This window comes from Xylocopa sonorina, chromosome 3 (assembly GCF_050948175.1).
Source record: "Xylocopa sonorina isolate GNS202 chromosome 3, iyXylSono1_principal, whole genome shotgun sequence".
In the NCBI taxonomy this organism is placed as follows: Eukaryota; Metazoa; Arthropoda; class Insecta; order Hymenoptera; family Apidae; genus Xylocopa; species Xylocopa sonorina.
In genome coordinates this window covers 11,532,670-11,553,474 of record NC_135195.1, presented here as the reverse complement: position 1 = coordinate 11,553,474, position 20,805 = coordinate 11,532,670, and the positions used below count along the sequence as shown (strand labels likewise).

Sequence of the window (20,805 nt, the reverse complement as noted above, 5' to 3'; positions counted from 1 at the left end):
ATTTTACAGAAGGAGCACAAAGCCAATTAGCGACGTCATCGATTATTCAGTCGTGCCGATCGATTATGCGCGAACAGTTTTCAGCATTGCCGATCAAATCGAGACTGCTCGAGATTCAAACGAACGGGCGTCGAATAAACGTGCGCCAAATTATGAACGAAAACTTTTAATGCGGAGGAAGAAAATGAAAAAAGAAAATAAAAAAAAAAAAAGAAAAACTGAGAAAAATAATTCGAGAGAAGGGGAGAGATGGAAAAAGGAGGGACAAAAAAATCGTGCGTGCAATTTACCTGCCATATTGCGCGGCGAGATCCAGCGCGGATTCTCCCCGGCTGTTGCGGATGCTGGGGTCGCATCCGTATTGCAACAGCTGTGCCACCACTTCCGTGTGCCCATACTGTGCCGCGCAGTGCAACGGTGTCTCGTTGTCCTTCGTCTGCGATCATACAAAGTCGGTGTTTCCAGTTAACAGATACACTTTGCCCCGATACCTGGCATTCGACTGTTTCGACTCGAAACATTTCACGATCACGGAAAGATCGTCGCACAAATGGAATTAGAATAAAATTCGGGTCTCAAACATTGCTCGCGCAATTAGAAAATGGAGATAAGCATATCTTTTGAGATGATCGACAAGATTTTTGCGAATTCAACGCGAACTGAAAGCATGTCGGGTTTTTTGGAAAAATTTCAGCTATGTAGCCATCAAACGATTAAAAGAGATTGTTATATACACACAAGCAAACAAATATTTTAGCAAACTATTTCAATATACTAAAAAAAAAAAAAGGATATTTGCTTCGATTTATATAAAATCGATATCACAGGTTTATTCAGAAACTTTCCGTAAATAAAAATGATATGAAAAATGATGCAACGTGAGGATGACCAGGGATTTCAGTGTGGTCGCATAATTTCTTAAGTAATGAAGTTTAAAGGTAAAGAAAAAAATTGAAAATAAAAAACAGGAGAAGAATAAATTTACTGACCGTAAGATTCACTTTAGGTATCGAGGGTCCTTGAGTAAGAATTAACCGCACGATTTCAGCGTCGCCCGCCCAAGCTGCCAAATGAAGCGGCGAAGAGCCTTTAGCGTCGACGACGTTAGTGGAAGCCTCATAGTGGAGCAATAACTTTACCACCTCCCTGAGGATAAAAGCGTTTCCCCGAATTATCGTCAAAATGTGCGCGACATGGGTTAATCGCCGATCGAACGGAACATTAACTTTTTATCTTTTACAAACTGAATCAAAGATCCACGATTAATTTCAACGTACTTGTGCCCATTCAAAGCTGCATGGTGAAGGGGTGAATATCCACTGGCGTCTTGCACGTTAGCCCCCGGACCCCGCCGCAGGCTGTAAATAAATTAATTAATCGGTATCAACGCGCACAAATATTTTAAACGTGAAATATTATATATTGACAACAAAAATTCATATATCAATGAATACCAAACTGAGTAAAAAAATTGGGGAACAAGATAGAAACATGTTTCATCCCTTAAATATTAGAACGAATATTTCATTTCCATCCCCGAGTGGATACATAGATCCCGTATCTCAAAGTCTCCGAAGAGACCTTCACGTCAGCCTTGTACAAGTCTCTGGAGTGACATAATAGCCCAACGAGCGATCCTGAATGCCGGGTTATTCGACGGAACGTATCGGAGCAACCCCGATTATCGGGTCGCAAGCCGTACAGCGGGGGTAACGATCATCGAGCGGCGACCGGGGCCCATTTCCGCAATTAGGAATTCATGTTTACTGCCGGTAACTAATACCCGGCGGCAATACGGTGCCAGCGGAGGCAAAGAATCGCGCGGCACGCAACGAATCCAGTGTATCGCGAGGCAGACAGAGTGTCGGGTCGCACAATGGGCCTCGCGGACAGGAACAGGTTCGCTAATGAAGCTTCCTGCATCCAACACATGTTCTCATTACGCGCCTTTGTTGCGTTCGCGTTGAGATAAACGCCCGGCACGCTCTGCCCTGGCGCAAACACAATGTAAACCACCGCGTTTCGATCATCCCCTTGGGACGGTGCGCGACGCCCCTTGGGACGCGCTCCACCCTTATTCTTACTGTCCTCGCCGTCTTCTTCGCCGGCACGTTCGCGTCTAGCTGGACACGTCGATTGTTCCTCGCGCAGCCGGCTCGATCCGCGCGATCGATGCGACGACGATGATACGTGGCCAAGCAATTTCTCGTTATCCCGTGTTCTCTTCTTAAGTGGATTCGATTAGCGCCGCTCCGGGCTGGCCACTCAGCCACCCTCGAGCCGTCGAGTGCCGCGCCATCAAAGCCGATCGAATTGCCCGGATCCGATGATCGGCTGTGACGCGACTGAAACGCACCGCGGAAATGCCCGCTCGGGGTTAAGGAACAGGGATGAGGCAGGGATGAACCAGGAATCGCACGACTCGTTTGATCTTTGACTTTTCTCCAAACTTGTGGTGTAGAGTCTGGTCAAGCGATGTGGATAACCAGTGGAAGGATAATCTCTTTTATTTCATCCAGGGTAAAGTATATGTTGTTAACGAATTAAGAATGCAAGGTATCCAGTTTTTCGTTAAAAATGGAGCTGACTTGCCGTCAGAGTCTTATATTGACCCGAGGCTTCAGAGTCCACCTGGCACCATGATTCCATTAGCCGGAAGTCCAATAGGATCTCCTTGTCTTGAGATCCCACAGGGCAGAACAGAGATCCCAAGCTTTCCTTGTCACCATATATTTAATCTAACAGTCTTGGTGACCTATAGATCAAGGAAATCCTCGAACTAGAAGACTGGGTCACAGTTGTCGAAGATCACTTGTACATATTATACGCTCTTGTGTATCGTAAATAACAAATTGCTATCGTAACGCGTATTTATCCGCTGTTTTACAATTGCAAATGCCAGAATACACATACGGATGGTTAAAATGAACAACTTATGAATCAGAGCGAATCGAATAACGCGGTAGATTTGCAGAACTCTAAAAATTATTTAATCCGCTTTCTATACTTTCGCACAAACTTTCTTCAACGATATTTCGTTGTTTTCGGAAAAATATTACATAAACTAAACACACTCTGCAACAGTGAAAATCTGTGGACTCAGCAAACGTCGAAAGAACACGCTATTCGTGGTATCGGAGGAGTGCAGAATCGACGCCGTGGAAAACCAACACGTAAGAGAACGCAATATTTATCTTGCTCGATTAATACACATCATAACCGTGAACCATGGTATTTGCTCAGTTCTTACGCGATTGTGATATGAAGATAGACTGGCAAAAATGTGTGTTTGCCCTCGTCCTTGGAACTGTCGCACGCGTGGCTCTTGTGTCGATATTAGAAACACCGCCAGTTTCTATCGACGTCGAACGTTGTTTCACAGTTCGAAATGCAAATAAAGTTATGTTACGTAGTAACTGTACGATCATTCTACAACTGAGGTGCCTGGAGATAAAGAGTTTATCTTGCAAGTATTAAATCTTAAGCAAACCGAGTTTAAAGATACTATGCTTGAGCTTCTTACGTACCTTCATCTACATTTCGTTAGAGAAAAACCATTATACAAGTATCTCGAACCTCTGTAAATTACTGGTGAGTAATATAATCGTTGCAATTATTTCGCGCATCGAGTGGCATAAATTAACCCGATTAAATGTTCAATTAACTAATTGTCCAATTCGCAGAGGCACGATTAGCGAAAGTGTTGGAACAGTAAACATTGGGCCAGTAGCGCTTCTTAGCGGACGATGTTTGCCGATATCGAGCACGTATTCAAAAATTGTTCTTCGCGGACATAGACTGCCGGAAAATCCGGTAGTATTTGCCCAAGCGACATTTAGAACGCGGTAAAAATCGCAGAGACACTTTGACTCTGTGTCGTGCAACAATTGAAGAGGAAGTAACGATTTTAAGAGATACACTTTCGCTCTGTTTCTTTTTTTAATACAAACAGAAAAAAGTTGAAATTTCCGCGAATACAAAAACTGCACGCGCGAACCATAAACCTGTCGGGGTTTTAAAAACGCGCGAGGCGTTGAAAAACATTCGGAAAGAGAGGGCCGAGACAAAGAATCGAAAGATCCGGTCATTATTGTCATCGCTCGCCTCCGTTCCGAGCAATTTCGTCCCGATTCTAGCGTGGCAGAACGGCCGGCTGGTAAAACAGGAAAGCTGTCGGTCGGATTTACCTCGTTAAGGGGTACGCGTTCTGAATCGCGGGTGAACGTCGCCTGTGCCCCGGCATCAAAGCATCGCATTCAGTTTACCCAAAACAATTACGCGAAACCGAAGGCCTTTTCTCTGCCGTAGCGTTGACGGGGCAGATCAAAGGCCGACGTTCCTGCCGTTCGTCGTCATTAAGCAACGAGACGTCATTAAGCTTTCGGGACACCGCGGTACTTTAAATCATTGGCACGCGCTCATACAGAGGAAACGACGCTCGCGTTCAACGGGGATCGTACTCACGAGGCACTCGCCGCACGGCGGTGCTTTCTAATCCCATTGTAACTAAAGATCAAAAACGAGAGAAACTGTCGATTTTACCGAGGCAAACCGCTTCGTAACTCGCGGGGCGACTCGTAGTCGAGTGGCGGGTTTGGCCACGGGGTTGGCGGCAAGGAAAAGAAACGAACACTCGAGGGGCTCCGCGGAGTGCGCTCCGCAAACGCTCGGAAGTTCGAGGAGCCTTTGCTCGAAGAAGAATAGGAAAGAGCTAACGCGTAGAGAGACGGCACGTGTTGAATTTTTTCCCTCCTTCGCCCCTGCGTCCCTTTTCTTTACGCACCCTGTCCCCGTGTCCGCCGCCACGACGGTTCTGTGTCCTCGCCAAGCCGCGCCAGCTCTCTTTTGCGGACGGAGCGCCGCGTATTTGTTTTCCGCGCCCTAACAACGGGCTTGGGGTGGTGGTAGCCGGCTCTCTTCGTGCCGAGTAAACACGGAAGAACTACGTAACCCTGGTGAACGCGTATACGAGTACAGGGTGATACACCTAACTTGCGCGGTGGTTCGAAAGTGGAGCCGCCTGAAAGCGAGCAATTCGTCGTACATCGACCGACCATTGGCTGCCATCACAGCTTCCTTTAAAAGTTGTATTTCAATATTAACCTCGACATTCAATTGCAATTAATAATATCGATCGCTCGATTACTTATCTGCGGATACGCCTGTTTGCTTGTCTTATCTTTTTAATTGGATAAAAAACCTGCAATAAAAGCCTCGCAAATTCGAGGCGACTGTAGAAAGAACACTCGTTGGAAAGCAAATTTTGCAGATCCTCTCAACGCAGCTTGTAAAGCTATTTAAACGAAGTACTCGTCGTGCAATTGGTTTACCGTTGAAAATGATTTCCTTCATCCCCAACCACGCTTGAACGACCCGTGACTCTGAAACCCTCTGTACACGCGTGTACACACAACGCGAGTACGTCGGAATGGCCACGCTCTCCCGTGTCTCTCCCCAGCTAGACCAGTCGGGAACGTTTGACTCTTCCTTTCTTTCACCAAACCCCTCTACCACGGGCTCTCTAGTTGCTCCTGCGAGCTCTACCGTTCCCGTCTTTCCCCGTCTGTCGCACCCTCGACTCGCCGACTCGCTTGCCCCATTCATCGAGTTTATCCGCTTGCCCAAGTTCCTTAATTAAACCGTGAAGATTGTCTGCAAAAAGGACATCGCCCGATGCCCTCGACGTCTACGAACATTACGAATTGGACGACGAGGGGGGGGACATGAAAGATACAGATAGGTGGCGGGGTCGCGTTCAACCTCGAATGAAAGCACCGGGGCCCACCGTCTGTCAGGCATCTATAATGGCAATTTCTTGCCGGTTTTAATCAAGACGCCGGCCACGATCGACGACAAAAATCGCCGGTTCCTCTGGGTAATTGTACCGGACGTTTTTGCTCCGCGAGCGGACAAACAGAGCACACGTTCGAATACGATAATCGGATCTCTCCTGTACGAGTTTGCTACGCGGAGCGATGAAAGCTGGTGTCACGCTAATAAGACTTAAGTGGCCTCTCTGTATTGGGAGTGGATGACGTGCGTGTCACGCGGAATATTGAAGTTAAACGATTTGAAGTTATTTGTAATTGAACGGAAGGTCGTCGCGTTATAACACGGATTTGTTGGGTCGTAACATATATGACGCGACTGTTCGAACGCTCGCCTATTTACCATCGGCACAGGATGCACGCGGTACTCGTTACACTTTTAACCCGCATTCTCCGTTTAATTCATTCATTCTTAATTGCATTCGCGAACAATGCTACGATCCGTTCATTAGTTTTCGTTTCCTCACTTTAACATCCTGTAAGTTAGAAATTCCACAATGTGCCACAGTTTCCGCAACGAACGCTTTAATTCAAACGGTGATGATTCAACGGTAATAATGAAATAACATTTTCCTGCGCGGCCTTTGTTTTCAAGAAAATCGAGGTTGAATGTACGTCGAGATGCGCACTTGACTTACAATAAGCCACAGCCTTATGAATGTCCCTCGAGACTTCCATTGTATTTAGATGCAAAGTGCACAGAGTTTGTTGCATACGAATTCCTTTTCCTTATTGTACGATCGGCTACTGAAAGAAACCGCAGCTGTATCGAGCATTTGAAAACCTGTCACTGAAACTCGCGTACTTAAACAATTCTTCGTTATCCAGATCGCAATTGCGGATATGACATTTTTTTTTACAAATATCGATACATCTGAACAGTCCAACAGTAAATTCATAAAGGGTGATAGTAAAGTTTACAACGAGATCTGCCGAAGAAAGCTGTGTCATTGAATTACGCGGTTTTCCCCGGCACTCGAAGCAGCAATAAAACGCCGAGGGATAAGAGAATCTCCTCTATCCGGCTCCTTCCGGTTCCGCGGATGCGAGTGTTTAGTGCGAACGCGCCCTTACGTCGGGAGCAGATGGAGGAGGGAAACTAGGAAGATCGACCAAGGGTGACCCGAGGTGGGGCGAGCAGGGCGGAATACGGAAAAAGAGGGAAGGCAGACAGGCACAAATTGAAATAGATGGAAAAGATGGTAAAAAGGGGGAGAACGGAGAGAAAAACAAGGGACATCGTTCATGGCATTGCCGTTATATATTAAAATATCTCGATATTATTCTTGAAACCACTAAATATGTATGGAAACATACCGAGCATAATTAAATCGATAGAACTCGAGAAGATCGGACAGCAGGGTTGAGAACGAACGGTAAGAAGGTAAATAGTATGAACAGAGACAAGGAAGAGCAAATGAAAATTGCAAGAAAGGTCAAAGAACAAGGGGCAACGAGGGTACAATAGGGGTAAAAAGGAGTGTCCGTATGTGAGAAACGCGGCGTTCTAGCGGAGAATAATCGAAAACAAGAGAAAGAGCACGTACTACTTACATACGTGCTGTCGAAGAGGAAAGAAGAAGAGGAGCCAGACGACAAAGAGAGAAACAGGCAGACAGGGGCCAGAAAGCAGCGAGGGTGAAGAGACACGCGAGGGCTGTTAGAGCGTCAATCGATAAATTCCTCCGGCGAGGAAGCGGGGCCACGATACGTGCTGATGTCGCGAAAAGGTCCTTCCTCGCAAACACTCCAAGTGTCAGCCCGGAAAGGTGAGAGAAAAAGGGGGTGTGCGAGGAGGAGGGTAGGGCGCTCTTCTAGTTGCACTTTATGCAGTTTCGCCGCCCTCGAGGAAAAGGGCGGCCCTCTCTCTATACATCTATATATCTGTTCCCTCTGTCTGTTAAAGAGAAAGATCGTCCATCGATCCGTGTCAGAAACGAACGCGATGAACGCGAACGTTCTCGTCGTGACAGAAGCCTTGCCTGTCGGCTAATTATCCCCTCGTCGGTCGTTTAACGCATCGATTCCTCCTTCCGGAAGAGCGGAGAACGAACAAAACATTACAGCGATATCGGTCGAGTGTAATAGAATCGTTGGGGTGAACAATCTCTCTCTCTCTCTCTCTCTCTCTCTCTCTCTCTCTCTCTCTCTCTCTTTCTCTCTCTTTCTCACTTTCACTTTGATGATTCTCAAATTCGATACCATTTCAACGAGAAAACGAAGGAGTCGTGGATAGGGACGCGGGGGAATTTGAATCACCCGTCCTTGCGTCTTCCCGCGGTTAACCTCGTTACCAGGTTCGACGTACGAGAAAATTGAGAAACTGACCTATATAGTATTTCGAGGGGAACAGCTGACATTGATATCGCTCGGACGTGGAACTTGCCGAGAGCTGGAAAAAGGGAATGCAGCACGACGAGATGTGAATGTACGCGATGAAAAATCTCTTCGCCAAGAGTCTCTGATCTAGCATTCCTATGAATTTATATTCACACAGGAATTTATATTTATACAAGCTCAGAATTACGTTCCCCTGTCTAATCGTTCGTCCCTCTTTCTCGAATAAACGGAAAACAAGGTCGCTGAGACCTTTATTACCTCTGAACCGTCGAACACGAGCTTTTATCAAGCCCTCGGCTACATAAATTAAAAAGCGGGTTTCCCCGCGCCAGGATTCCGAGGCGGGCCAACGGTGCGCGCCTGGGAGACATCAAAGAGGAGCAAAGTTATCGCGGCCAAGCCGATGACGCTAAAACTTCTGGTTCGCGGGAGGCCAGCTAGCCCGAGGACACGCTTCTATCGAGAAGGGAAGCCCTTCCTGTGGCCTCCGTGTGCCGTGATTAAAATTATTGCCCGACCCAAAGTCAACACGCCGCGCAAACAAAGGATAAACACATTCGCGGGCACCCGTACACGAGGAGAGGCGCGATTAGCATCGCAAAATATTTCTGGTTGCGCGTCGCGAGTGACGCTGGTGTCGTTTATGGCGCGAGCTTCGGCTATGAACGCGTTTTATATTGCTTTCCTGTGATCTCTGCGAAGAGCGAACGAAAGACGAAGGAAGGGCGATAAAAAAGAGAGAGGGAGAGGCGGGAAGACGAGGAAGAGAGAGAGAGCAAAAACCGTGAGGAGTAAAGAGCTTCGGTGGAAATTTGCCGCGAGGCTGCTTTGTAGTTATGGACAAATTGCGCGGCTCGTGACGAGTAAAAGAGGCAATTTGTTAGAGGAGACCGTTTGTGGTGATACACTTGAATCGGTGATTGCAGAAAATATATGCTACTGATATTAGATTTCTGTTGGAATTTAGTCTTTTTTCTTTTTTTTAAACTTTCATTCGAAGTTTTAATTGTCGCACACGAACTCCTCGTAAATCTATGATTGCGCTCTTAATATAAAAAATAATGGTGTTGACATAGTTTAACTATCGTTGATGTTATAAAAATAACTTGTTTTTCATATTACTTTTTATTATGAACATGTTTATTTAGCAAAGTATACAAGAGATATCGCTTACGTTATAATGAACTGAGTTTACTACAAACTATTATTACCATAATTGTGTATACTTACCCGTTCTCTGATATGTGTACTTTAATAATGCGAGACCCGATTTTCGTTACTTGTTCTCAACTTAACTCAAACATTCCGAGTCACGGCAAATAGATTTCGCAATCACTGATTCATTTAAGAGACTCGTCGTTTGCTCGATCTCAGCTCCTCCGTCCTTTCCTCGCTCGGTTTACTTCGTCTTCACCCGGACAGCGGAGGGCAGAAGAGGCGGAGGAGCGGTTTTCGCCTCTGCACTCTGTACTTTTCTACCTCGCTCTATCGACACCCTCGCTGGTGTGCTCTCTTTCCCTTTCGCCCTGAAGGTTTTTGCTCGCGAGCGACAATCGGTGTTAAAATGCGTGAATGCACTCGAAGCACGCGCGCCTGCTTGCACAGGAGCGCGCGGCGGGTCCCTCTCGAAAACAAACGACGGCATTCTCGTCCCGTAGCCGGCGTGACTTAATTAATGGAGGCAGGAGAGAAGCGTCGACAGAGTCGTCTTTGTCGAGAAGTTCGCGGGACTGGGTCAATAAAGACGCGGGACCGCCGACCGACCGCTTCGATTAATCGACCTAACCTAACCCACCATCGATCAGCGTCGACCTATCGATTGCAGCACGGGGAATCCATTACGATCTAAAGTTGGATTGGAAATAGGGCTCGCGATTATAGACGCTGACGGTGATTTGTCGAGCAACTCGATTATCTTCTCCGCGAACCGATCCGAGAGTTAGGTGGAAGCTGGTTGTCGGTAGTCGAGCACACACGTCCACGGATATTTAAATGACGCTTTTTAGACCGTGCTACGTTAACTCGGAAGGATGACTAAGTTATTAGGCTGACTACTTTTTGCGCTCCACAACCAACTGAACATGGGACTCACTGTCCTCGAGCAGTGTTATTACGTAGAACGCATATAATGGTTTCTTAGGAAGAGACCTTTTCATGTTACAGTATGATTCAAGCGAGCAGGAAGAAATTATTTGGTTGTCCTTTTCAGTGCTGTGTTCCGTTTGAAATATTCACGATGGAATTTGATTACTTTTTTTAATTATACGAAATAAATTTGAGAGGTCATTTCTTAAACCTAACGCAAGATAATATTAGGGCACGTTCGCGCCATTTTCGTTCACCTATCACGTCCGAGCGTGGCTTATCATTGACTCTTAAAAATAAATAGCTTCCCAACGAAATAAGCCCGTTTATCTGCTACCATAAATAGAATATTACCAGGCCCCGATAAGTCGTTAAAAGACAGTGCCGCTTCTGGACACGCCGGTACGCCAACCGAAACTTTTACGTTTGCTTTATCTCGTCGATTTAACTAGACGAATCTGAGCGCGCAAAGCGCGTAACGTGAACGGAACTTGAAACGCCGGACGACGAGGCGCACACGTTTTACGCGTGTCTCGCTAAAAGGCTCGCCACAAATTTCAATAATTGATAATGGGATCGGTTGCGTGCCCGTGTCACAACCCATCTTCGCGTGCTTCGTCACACGCGTGCAGTGTGTACGCGCGTATATCAGCAGAGTGATTCATGGTCACGGTGAAATCATGAATAATCACTGGACAATATAACGCGGGCAACACGCGCATACGGGCGCATTATTCTAGTCTATAGATATTCAGAGCAAATCTGATTACGGCCGGGAAAATTACGGTGCCCGCGTTTATTTCCACGCGGCGGTCGTATAATATGTATTACAGGGAAACGCATGACTATTAAGCGTCGCGCGAACCGAGGCAATCCGGAGGATACCCAGAATATTCGTTATAACGAAGATTGTTGCAGTTTTCATGATACGCGTACCGCGAATCCAATTACCAGGCTGCGAGACGTGGAAATCGTCGCTTATTAAAAATTTATCACACGATCGACAGAAAATACACGCGAGTTCCGAGTGAGATTACAATAATCCACGAAACAAAAAAAAAAAAAAAAAAAACAAGAAAGGAGAACAACGATAATAATCGTAAAAATGCAGTATTGTTTATTATACAGCTCGCAATTAGATTCCTTCGGTTAATTAATACGAAAACTATCGAATGGAACACATTCCATGGTGTTAACGGTACAAACGGCAGACACGTATCCACGAATACCTCTGGTGAACTGTCGGGATTAATTGGAAAAATGTAACGATCAATCGAGCGTTGGTAATTTAACGCGAGTACCGGTACGCGTAATGACTCGCTCCATTCAGTTTATGCCTAAAACACAGTTACTCGTGCTGGATGAAAAAAGTTAACGCGAACGTGCTCCGAGGAACGAGATGAAAGGAAACAATCGTAACGGCAGTCAATACCGTATAAACACTTTATCATCGAAACACAAATCGTCTGAATAGCGGATTCGAGGGGAACGTGTCACGTAACCGTGATCTTTCGACGTAGTGACAGAGAGCGAGGTCGTTTAACGGGCGATCCGGTCGAGAGATCGCTCGCAAGGCGATGGTTCTCGCGTGGAACGCGAAATAGAATGCGGGAACCGAGAAAGAAGCGAGGAAAAGCAAAGTCTGCTACGGTGACACCCACCTTGCCAGTGGACCACTCCTCTTCGCTCGTTGACCCAAAATCTTCTCGACCACGGTGACATTCCCGCTTCTCGCTGCCTCCAGCAGCTCCTGGTCCTTCCCCATGGTCCATTTACACTGTGATCAAAGTCTGGTCTTCACTTGCACACTTGTCAATTTCTGTTTTTACTATGATTACTCGCGTTTCATTGATCCAGCGTGGCCATCTTGGCGCGACTGCGACGCCACCTCGCGGTCACTTCGCGAGACAGGCGCGACGCGCACCAGTCAGACAGAAAGGGGAACACTCTAGACGGAACGGGGTTTCGACGCGTTGGAAAGAGACGGAGCGACGCCAGCCGAGGACTCGAAGTATACCGTGCTCAGGCATGTAGCCGACTGTCAAGTACCAGCTGTTGCGCCGTACTGATTTTCCGTGGCTTCACGCCGACTCGGCTTTGCGGCTATTTAATCGAATAAGTGTGTCACACGGCTCGTAACCACGATCGACATGAGCCGGACTTTTAGAAGAGGGCTGCCGATTATTTTGCTGCTCGTTGCTGGCGGCCTATCCGGCAACGAATATTCGGATACGGAGCTGGTTAGCGGTAAGTAACATAACCTCAAACTTCGATGCCGCGTCCTGGCGATTTTTCTCGATTTTCGTGTACACCTTCTCGCGTCGACGTTAACGGAACGCTCACCGTCGAATGTAGTCGATTTCCCATGCGAAACGTGAATGAATTTTCACAGAGAATCGACGTGGCGTTTGAAAACAGTACGATTTCGTTTTATCTTCATGTTGTTTTAGTAGCTGTGTACGGTATAACCTTTTGTATTGTTGATGTTATAAATAGTATGCGCGGGTTATTAATAGCGTGTATAAGGGGTATTAAATTTCCGTCTTATAGGGTATAAATACAAAGCTATAATGGAACACCAACGATTACATGTTGTTAGAAATTATTTTTTATTATCCTTTCATGGTTTATCACTGGATTTAGTGATAAAATGTATATGTGTAGATAAAATAATGTGTTGCGAATATGTAAACATAAAGTAAGTATTTAATAAATGTACTCGTTCGAAGAAAATCTTTGCGCCTTTTGAATATTTTCTCACTATCTATCGTATTTCATTTTCTATGTAGCTATTCATTTGAAAGGTACATATAGAATCTTGCCACGTATATACTTTTTGTATTGTAATCATATAAGTATGTAGTCACATCTCGGTGGTGGTGGTACTAACATGTATGTATCTTTTCATTTGGCGCAGAAGAAAACTACTAAATCTACGTACTCACATTTAAAAGTAACTGAACCATTATAGTATTTGTAACAATTGTTATCTGGAAATTAACTATGTCAAAGTATATAACAAGCTCGTTCAATGCTAATATAAACTTATCACTAACATTTTACTATCCCATTTTGTAACTTGTATAGTTATAAATGTATTCAGAAATTGTAAGACCATTGCGAGATAAATGAACTGTTCTCGTGTGCATTGATAGAAGCGGCGTTAAAGTATTTCTAGGATTTCTATCTGTCGACGATAGAACTCTGTGTAATATAATTTGGATATAATGTAATAAATCATTGCAGAGAACAGTTTTTTGTATATATAATGGATGATACACATTTTACAGATGGAAGTGTATTAACGATGGACTTAACTGCTGTTCATGATAATATACCATATGTACGGCCAGTGTCCATAGCAGCCAGTAGCAAGGCAACATTTAATGTAACAAATGTTTCATCCAGTGCTGCATTTATTATTTTTCAAATTCATGTCTACCAACATAACGTTACATTGTCTTATGACAAAGATTATCTTAATAAAGTTTCGAATAGAAGCGTGTTCGGATCGAACATCGGCCTTTACTCTAGGCTTACCAAGAACATAGTGACACAGCTGTTCGTGAAAAACGATAATGTCCACGCTGTCCAAGCTCTGCTCGTTGCCATTGCTTACCACAACAGAGGTGAGTAATTATTCACGTATCTCGTACAAACAAAACAATTCATACGACTCTACCATTGTTCCGTGAGCTATAAATCTTTAACACTTAGTAAGTATTGTACTCGATGTGTGTTATGCAATTGAAACTTGATCGGCTCGAAAATATGCAAAAACGAAGTAATTTTAGCTTCTACAATCTACAATCATTTTAGTGTATTTTTTACTTGTAAGCAAAATCAGAAACCATAGAATCCAAAGTCGGGCGAACAGACTGACCGATTTTTCAAATTGTAAAAAAGCATAAAATTGTAAATAATGTCATACATTAATTTCAAAACGTTTCACCAAGAAATTCATTAAAAAATATCCCTATCTCCATAAACTGACCTTTCCCAATATTATCCAACTTCCGTGAACCCTGGCAACCAAAGTAATAATAGCTACCGGACCAGCCTATGTATCGTCGATGGTACCACTTCGCGCGTAGGCAGGAAGCAGACTCGATAATAAATTTCCCATTGCAAAGAACGATCAGCCCCGTCCATCAGTTCATTGTTCTCTCTGCAGCACCCATACCGGGTGGATGCAACATGGAGTTCAATACAGAGATCGCGCCGTACGCGAACGTGCAGACACTGCCTGCGATGGTGATCGTCGACGTACAACCCGCCTCGATGCCGCTGAACAACAGCGACAAACCGATTTGCCAGAGGAACCCCGTAGAGCACACGATGTATCAGATATTCCTGCCCGGGTACGACTTCAGTAGCGACACTTATTTCACGGCCATCAGGAAAATGTTGACTGCAAAAGATATCATGGAGAACGGATACGAGGTATTACGTGTAACCCAAAATTTCCCTTTAGCGAGGACCTATTGGATTAGCCAAAGAATCGTTTAATTAATAGCCATTTAAGTAAAAGGAAGAGGAGTTCTAATGAATTGTTTTTGTAATTGACAAAAGATACATTTTGAGAATGATTCATATACTTTTCCGATTTTTCATTTCCTTTGGTTTTTTGTATTATATTGGCTGTACATTAATAAAGTTTATCGATAAGCGCAAGAAGTCAGTAGTATGCCTTCTGTCGCCAAACTGGCTTAGTAGGGTGGAAACTTTCGTACGCATTCGCTATGCGAGCGTTGACGACCGCTTGTAAGACTACGATCTCCGCTAAGATCATTATCCCACTTATGGCCGGAATGCAAACGAGTCAAGTTTATAAAATATATAATATCATACGGCACACGTACGCGCAACACATGCACAAAATAATATTTTCCACTAGGTAACAAATCCTACCATTTCCTCGCCAATGAGGCGTGTATTCAGCGCGTATACTGGAACCGGCTCGGTTTATGTCGCAGTGGCCACGTACGGAATATATTCCTCAGCCTACGTGCCGGCTTTCTCGTACGGCTGCTATCCTATAGTCGATCCAGAATCGTGTGATGTTTTACGTACGTGTTTCATCGCGCAAAGCGTAAAGCTTATTTTTATTGGCGTGCAAGAAAATAATTGTTAACCACATTATTACTTTCAGCTAACTTCTCCTCGAAATTCTTCTGCGCTGTTTGCATGACCCTGGGATTTATCTTAATATTCCTAGGTCATATGTGCTGTAATTGTGACGTGATTATGCCGTTACTCTTCACTGGAACCGTGATCGGTTATATCATACAAGGTACTCACGATAAATTTCCTATAAAAAGAGAACCCTTATCTCTCATTGTTAACGATAAGAAAGCTAAGTTATTGCTTTATTGCATTAGATTATGTGAAACTATTCGTAGAGAAAAAATCTTATGCGATTAATTAGCTATTTCATTTTTTGCATGAGTCCCAATATAGGCGTGCACGTTTAGTCCCGTTTCGTGCAACCATCGAGTATTAATCGTACAACGAGTATATTGCACAACCGTACTTCATTTGTTTCAGGGAGCATCGGAATTGGCCTGCTAATAGGCATAGGCATTTCGGCATTGATAACTGTAGCCGTATGTTACCACGTCCCTTTCAGCCAAATACTGTACTCGGTGATGACGCTGGGCATGTTTTTCACATCCGTTGGCTACTACAACTCTCCAGGTAACGGAAGAGACCGATCACGTCCCTCAAAGGATACACTGGCGAAACGCCAGTAAACGTATCCGGAAATAAAACGATTCCACGGGCACGCCGCTCGCTCGTGGAAAGATCACCAGGGGTTGTAGTAAATTATAGGAAAATAATGAAAGCCGGCTTAAAAGCGGACGAGTGGAGTAACGCGAAAAGAAAAAGGGGGGTGAGACGTAGAGAGAGGGAAGGGAGAGAGAGAGAGAGAGAGCTCACCGCCCCCGAAGTTAGTTCGAGTTTGGTGAAGGGATGAAGGCACAGTCAGAGAGTCCCCCTGTAGCTTTTATCAATGTTGTCCGCTCATGTGGAAACTTCGCCTGCCGAATCACCCCATGCAGCAGCGGCGGGCATCCGCGTCGCCTCCTACCTTTCTCACCATAATCAACCCTCCACCCTCACCTACACATGCTTACACACACGCGTACACAATAAAAATCGTCACGTGCACACAGAGACACGCAGAGCCCCCTGGCCCCCTGCGCGAACTCCCACGAAGCGATCTAACCAGCTTGGAAGATTCGCATTTACCTAATTGTGTCCCCCAGTATTTATTTAGCTCCGGGACCTATTTAGATTACACGGTCCATGCATGTACGGTAACTGCTCGGTGTATCCAGCCCCCGATCTACCCCGTCGACAGATGATCGACTTGGCCACCCTCTGTTCCGCCGCGTCTTTTCGATTACGTTTCTCGTGATCTGTGAAACTACGCTGAAAGTACTTGCGATATGCAAAAGTGAAAAGATGGCTACCGAGATGGCTCATGAACGAGATAGATATTATCGATATTGAAAATACGGAGCTATATATCAGATTTGCATTCACTCAGCTAGCTAACTTCTTATGTTTACAAAGTGCGGGAAAAGAACTTATGTTGTGAAAAATGTGCATGACCAAAGCTTTTTATCTTTATTCCAATAACGACCGATATTCGTAGAACATTTTCGTGTGAAGGTTTAGATAATATTTTTTATTTCGATTCTTTTCCAGATTCGTTTATAATACTGCACAGTGACTGGATCTTTTGGATACTGTTCACAGTTTCTGCCATTAGTATAGGTTTTATCATAGGAATACTGTCTATAATTACCACTGCGATGACAGTCGCCATATTCTCGTCCTTTCTGGTGATACTTTCGATAGATTATTACGTTGGTTCCTCCCTGAAATACATAATAATAAATATAGTGAGAAGGGCTACCGTCGAAGGCTTCGACGTAGCCATTATACGGCATCCAGTGTCTGCTGCGGGTATTGTTGGCTCTTTATATATACAACTTAATGATTAGTTTTCAAAAATATTACGTTCATAATCGTACATTTTCAGATATTAATTTGATCATATTGTGGTCGTGCTTAGCGCTCTATCGTTTTATCAGACAGTGGGTCTCAGGGCGTAGTTCAGTAGAGACAGTGCCACTGCTCAGTTAGTTATGGACTAACTTTTTGTAACTTAGGTTAAAACGCTGAAGAAGAAGTGGGAGTCTCATGCAAAAAATGTTATCAATTTGAATACTACCTGCCTATATACGTGTCTTATTTACATTAAGAGAGGCTAGAAATAAACTTTTGTATGTTATTTGTAACTGTAGTTTAAGTGATACGGATTTTGTATGTACACCATAGTATAACATCCGTGGTGAACAGTTCGAAGTAATTTAAGCGGTGCGTTCATGTACTACCTCCGTATAATATAATGAATACGCTCGGATTTTAGTTAACGTTAATTAAAATTGCAATAAAAAATATATGCAAAATACCTTAAAATTAAGTACCATGTTGTACACAAGAAACATAGAGACAGTAAGCGGTATGGATAGATTTAAAGTAGAATGAGAAAAGGTTCAAGTGTTACGAACGAATGCAGATGACTTGCGTTGTCATTAAAATGAAATAACATTTATTGAATCGAGACAGTGACACCTAACAGTGGTTCTATATCCTACTACTTACAATCTTAAAGGTAATCACAGCAACAATATTATCTCCATTATTCACAACACTTACGTAGATTACTGTCGCAATAATATATTATTCTCGTTAATAAATTTGTTAATACTCATACACTGTATTCGTTATCGGTATTATTATTACAGATAATAAGAAAACTGCGTAACCACTTCCGCGTTACGGCCCAGTCTACGAAATCTCACAGACTAAACGCACCATACAAATAATTCAATCGCACCAACGAAATGGAACTTGCTTACATTTTAAAACGTGCAGCTTACTAAAAATATGAAACAAAGTATGGATAAATTTATGTACACAGCAACGAACCCTGCTTCAAATTCCATTTCGATGCACCAACGTATAATTCTCTTACGTTTTTAGCAACCACTAACCGTGTTATTCTCAAATACGTAATGTGAACGCTGTTATCATTCATAAAATCTTTCTTCTTTCTTTTAATAGAGCATAGAAACATTTGACGAATGAATTTGTTGGAAAAATAAAGTTAATTACCGCGATTTGAGGAAGCCATTTTATAGAGTAACTACACTCTCTCATTGCGCCCTCTGCATCCATGCTAAACCCATCAATTTCATTCGAATATGCATTTGGAGTAGTCGGAACTTAAAACATTTTTCGAATATCTCGCGTAGGATACAAACAGATACGTAACTATTCATAGACTCAACTATCTTTCAGATTCCTGTCCTCAAATAAGACACTCGACGAATCCAACGCAGGATAAAGAGAAGCCTCGAAAAGAAACAATAGTCACGAGCAAGTAAAACCAATTATGTAGAAACTTAACAAGGAAACAAGGGTGGAACACTTTTGGTTCTCTCATCCAGAACGCTGTGTACGCGGAAGTGGTCCATGCGGATCCGAACGAAGTGTACGGCCTCGAAAATCGAGGCTCCCGACTATGAAGAACCGGCAAAATATGGCGGCCATTTATGCGCTCGCATCCGCGAGCGATTTTCGCTAATTCGCGAACGGCTTGCTACCGCTTGCCGTGCGTTTTCTTTGTTTTCGCGTTTTTCGTCTTTTTTTTTCGTCTTTTGTTTCATCCAAAAATATAAATTTACTAATGTACAGTACAATCCCCGTGCGCCGTAGAGAACGAACGTTCGAACGAATCGCGGTGCACGCCAATCGGTTGGCTGGTGCGTCGACATCGTTTGAGAACGCTGTCTTTCCTACGGGACGAGAGGGCACGCCCGACATTTCGACGTGCCTCATTCGTTACGACACGACGCGCACAAAATCGTTAATTACCCTATTGACTGTTGACAAATCGTTAGAGCTCGTCGCCTACCCGCGAGAGCCTTGGCGCGTGACGCTCTCGAAAGGTAACGCGACAGTTGCTCGGCGGGAAGCTTCTTCTTGGGAGGTTAAAAGCTGTTATGGAGATCGAAGTTCTAATTAAACGGATGCTTGTTGCGTAACACTCATATACATGTGCTTGTGGTGTATATGCGACGGCGGAGGGAGCAAAATGTGATCCAGGGAGTCCTGGAACGGCGAGCCTCGAGATCGACCAACGGATTCCTATTAGAGTCTTCTAAAGAACGTTACGTAAACTGTTTTAATCGTTCTAGGTCCAGTTATTTTCACTCTGATTATCCAAGTAAAATGAGTAAGTACGCGCAAGATGTCGTTAGTGTGATTAAATTTCAAGTTTCAAAAATATAGCAGGGTTAGAACACATCAAATCTTCGATACTACTTAAGTTGCGCACAAACGTCTTGGTTGTGCTATCGCAACTGTAGAAGATAATTACGTGACCTATTTTACCGACCTAAACTGTTCCCACCTCCGCTATTTCTCGACTTCGATTAAATTAAATTTTATAACTGCAAAACATTTTCTAGAACACCCTAATAATATAAGTAACAGACTGTTGTCACATTTTCTCGCGTCAGGTACGAAATCAACGACTAATAAGAAGAATAACGTCTACCATATGTACCAGTAGCATAGCAGTCGCGAAGTTATGAGAGTTACTTTATGAAAACGAAATAACCCCAGAGGGAAACGGAGAGGGAATCACGAGTTTTACAAGACGCGCAGCGTTTGGCCTGTCGTTTTATCGCGGATAGCCGCGTGAAACAGACGAGACGACGATGGTCCGTTTGTCGCGTGCCTCGACGAAAATCCCGAGCGGTTTTCGCGGTCGCGCTTGCGCGTCCTTCCGACACTTTCGACGGGGATTTTCCCTTCCTTTTACCCGCTAATGCGATTAATTAGAGATTTCATATCGCGTAAAAAGCCTTGTCTCTGAGGTAGTATATATACATATACACATGAAATTTACCCTGTACCGTAATTTTCCCACTAACGCGATATTTTATACGTGTACGCGCGCGTATACTCGCGCGACTTCTAAATCGCGCCAACTTTACGCGATCAAGCTACAATTAAACTTAAATTCAATGATCGTGCGATCTGATCGTGTCATTCGTTGTGGCGTATCCCGCGTCGATCCGAGAGCCGTTCCAAGACCCTGCAATATTCTATCCATGTTCAGCTAAAAATCATTAACTACATTTCTGGTTCAAGTATCTCGACACGCGTCTGTATGTTGCTTGAAAGTATAGAAGTGATTACTTTTACTCTAACAGTGTTTTAAATCTCTAAAAAAGTCTAACTTATATTCCCTCCCGTGATTCTGAGCTCGAGTACTACCGTCACGCAACATCTCGAATAAACCGACAAAAGTATAGCTCGGTGATTTTTAGCCGAGCACAGAGATTGCGCGAAGCGTGAGAAACATATAGGTAACATGGCTGGCGCGGTACAGTGTGCGGAAACAATGAGCGAATAATAAATGTAGGCTTAGGTCGCGTCTTCGAACATCGACCCAGCGCCAGACATC

At 44.1% G+C, this 20,805-nt stretch overlaps 2 protein-coding genes across 11 annotated transcripts in view; one reads left to right on the top strand and one right to left on the bottom strand.

Moving 5' to 3' along the window:
• LOC143422259 (ankyrin repeat and SAM domain-containing protein 1A) overlaps window positions 1-12,278 on the bottom strand; it is a 56,505-nt gene extending 44,227 nt beyond the window's left edge. For 2 of the 4 annotated variants that reach the window (XM_076892762.1, XM_076892763.1), the window contains exons 1-4: window positions 11,915-12,278; window positions 1,278-1,358; window positions 990-1,146; window positions 291-436 (exon numbers count right to left, since the gene is read on the bottom strand). In XM_076892762.1, the coding sequence (XP_076748877.1) occupies window positions 291-436; window positions 990-1,146; window positions 1,278-1,358; window positions 11,915-12,018 (488 nt within the window). In that variant the 5' untranslated portion in view covers window positions 12,019-12,278. The remainder of the gene's footprint in view (window positions 1-290; window positions 437-989; window positions 1,147-1,277; window positions 1,359-11,914) is intronic. The other 2 variants (XM_076892764.1, XM_076892765.1) reach the window with 2 other exon arrangements.
• On the top strand, window positions 12,156-18,389 carry LOC143422273 (transmembrane 7 superfamily member 3). Of its 7 annotated transcripts, XR_013101696.1 has the most exons (9): window positions 12,156-12,500; window positions 13,544-13,882; window positions 14,428-14,696; window positions 15,151-15,322; window positions 15,406-15,546; window positions 15,801-15,950; window positions 16,968-17,228; window positions 17,305-17,940; window positions 18,074-18,389. XR_013101696.1 is itself a non-coding variant. In XM_076892791.1 (8 exons), the coding sequence occupies exons 1-8, from the start codon at window positions 12,404-12,406 to the stop codon at window positions 17,406-17,408; spliced, it is 1,533 nt and encodes a 510-aa protein (XP_076748906.1). In that variant the 5' UTR covers window positions 12,156-12,403; the 3' UTR covers window positions 17,409-18,048. The 7 variants fall into 7 exon arrangements, 6 of the variants coding, with proteins under 6 accessions (XP_076748906.1, XP_076748910.1, XP_076748909.1 ...); XM_076892791.1 differs by lacking the exon at window positions 18,074-18,389 and having other exon boundaries at window positions 17,305-18,048; XM_076892795.1 differs by lacking the exon at window positions 18,074-18,389 and having other exon boundaries at window positions 12,157-12,500; window positions 13,742-13,882; window positions 14,301-14,696; window positions 17,305-18,048.
• Window positions 18,390-20,805: the final 2,416 nt, after the last annotated feature.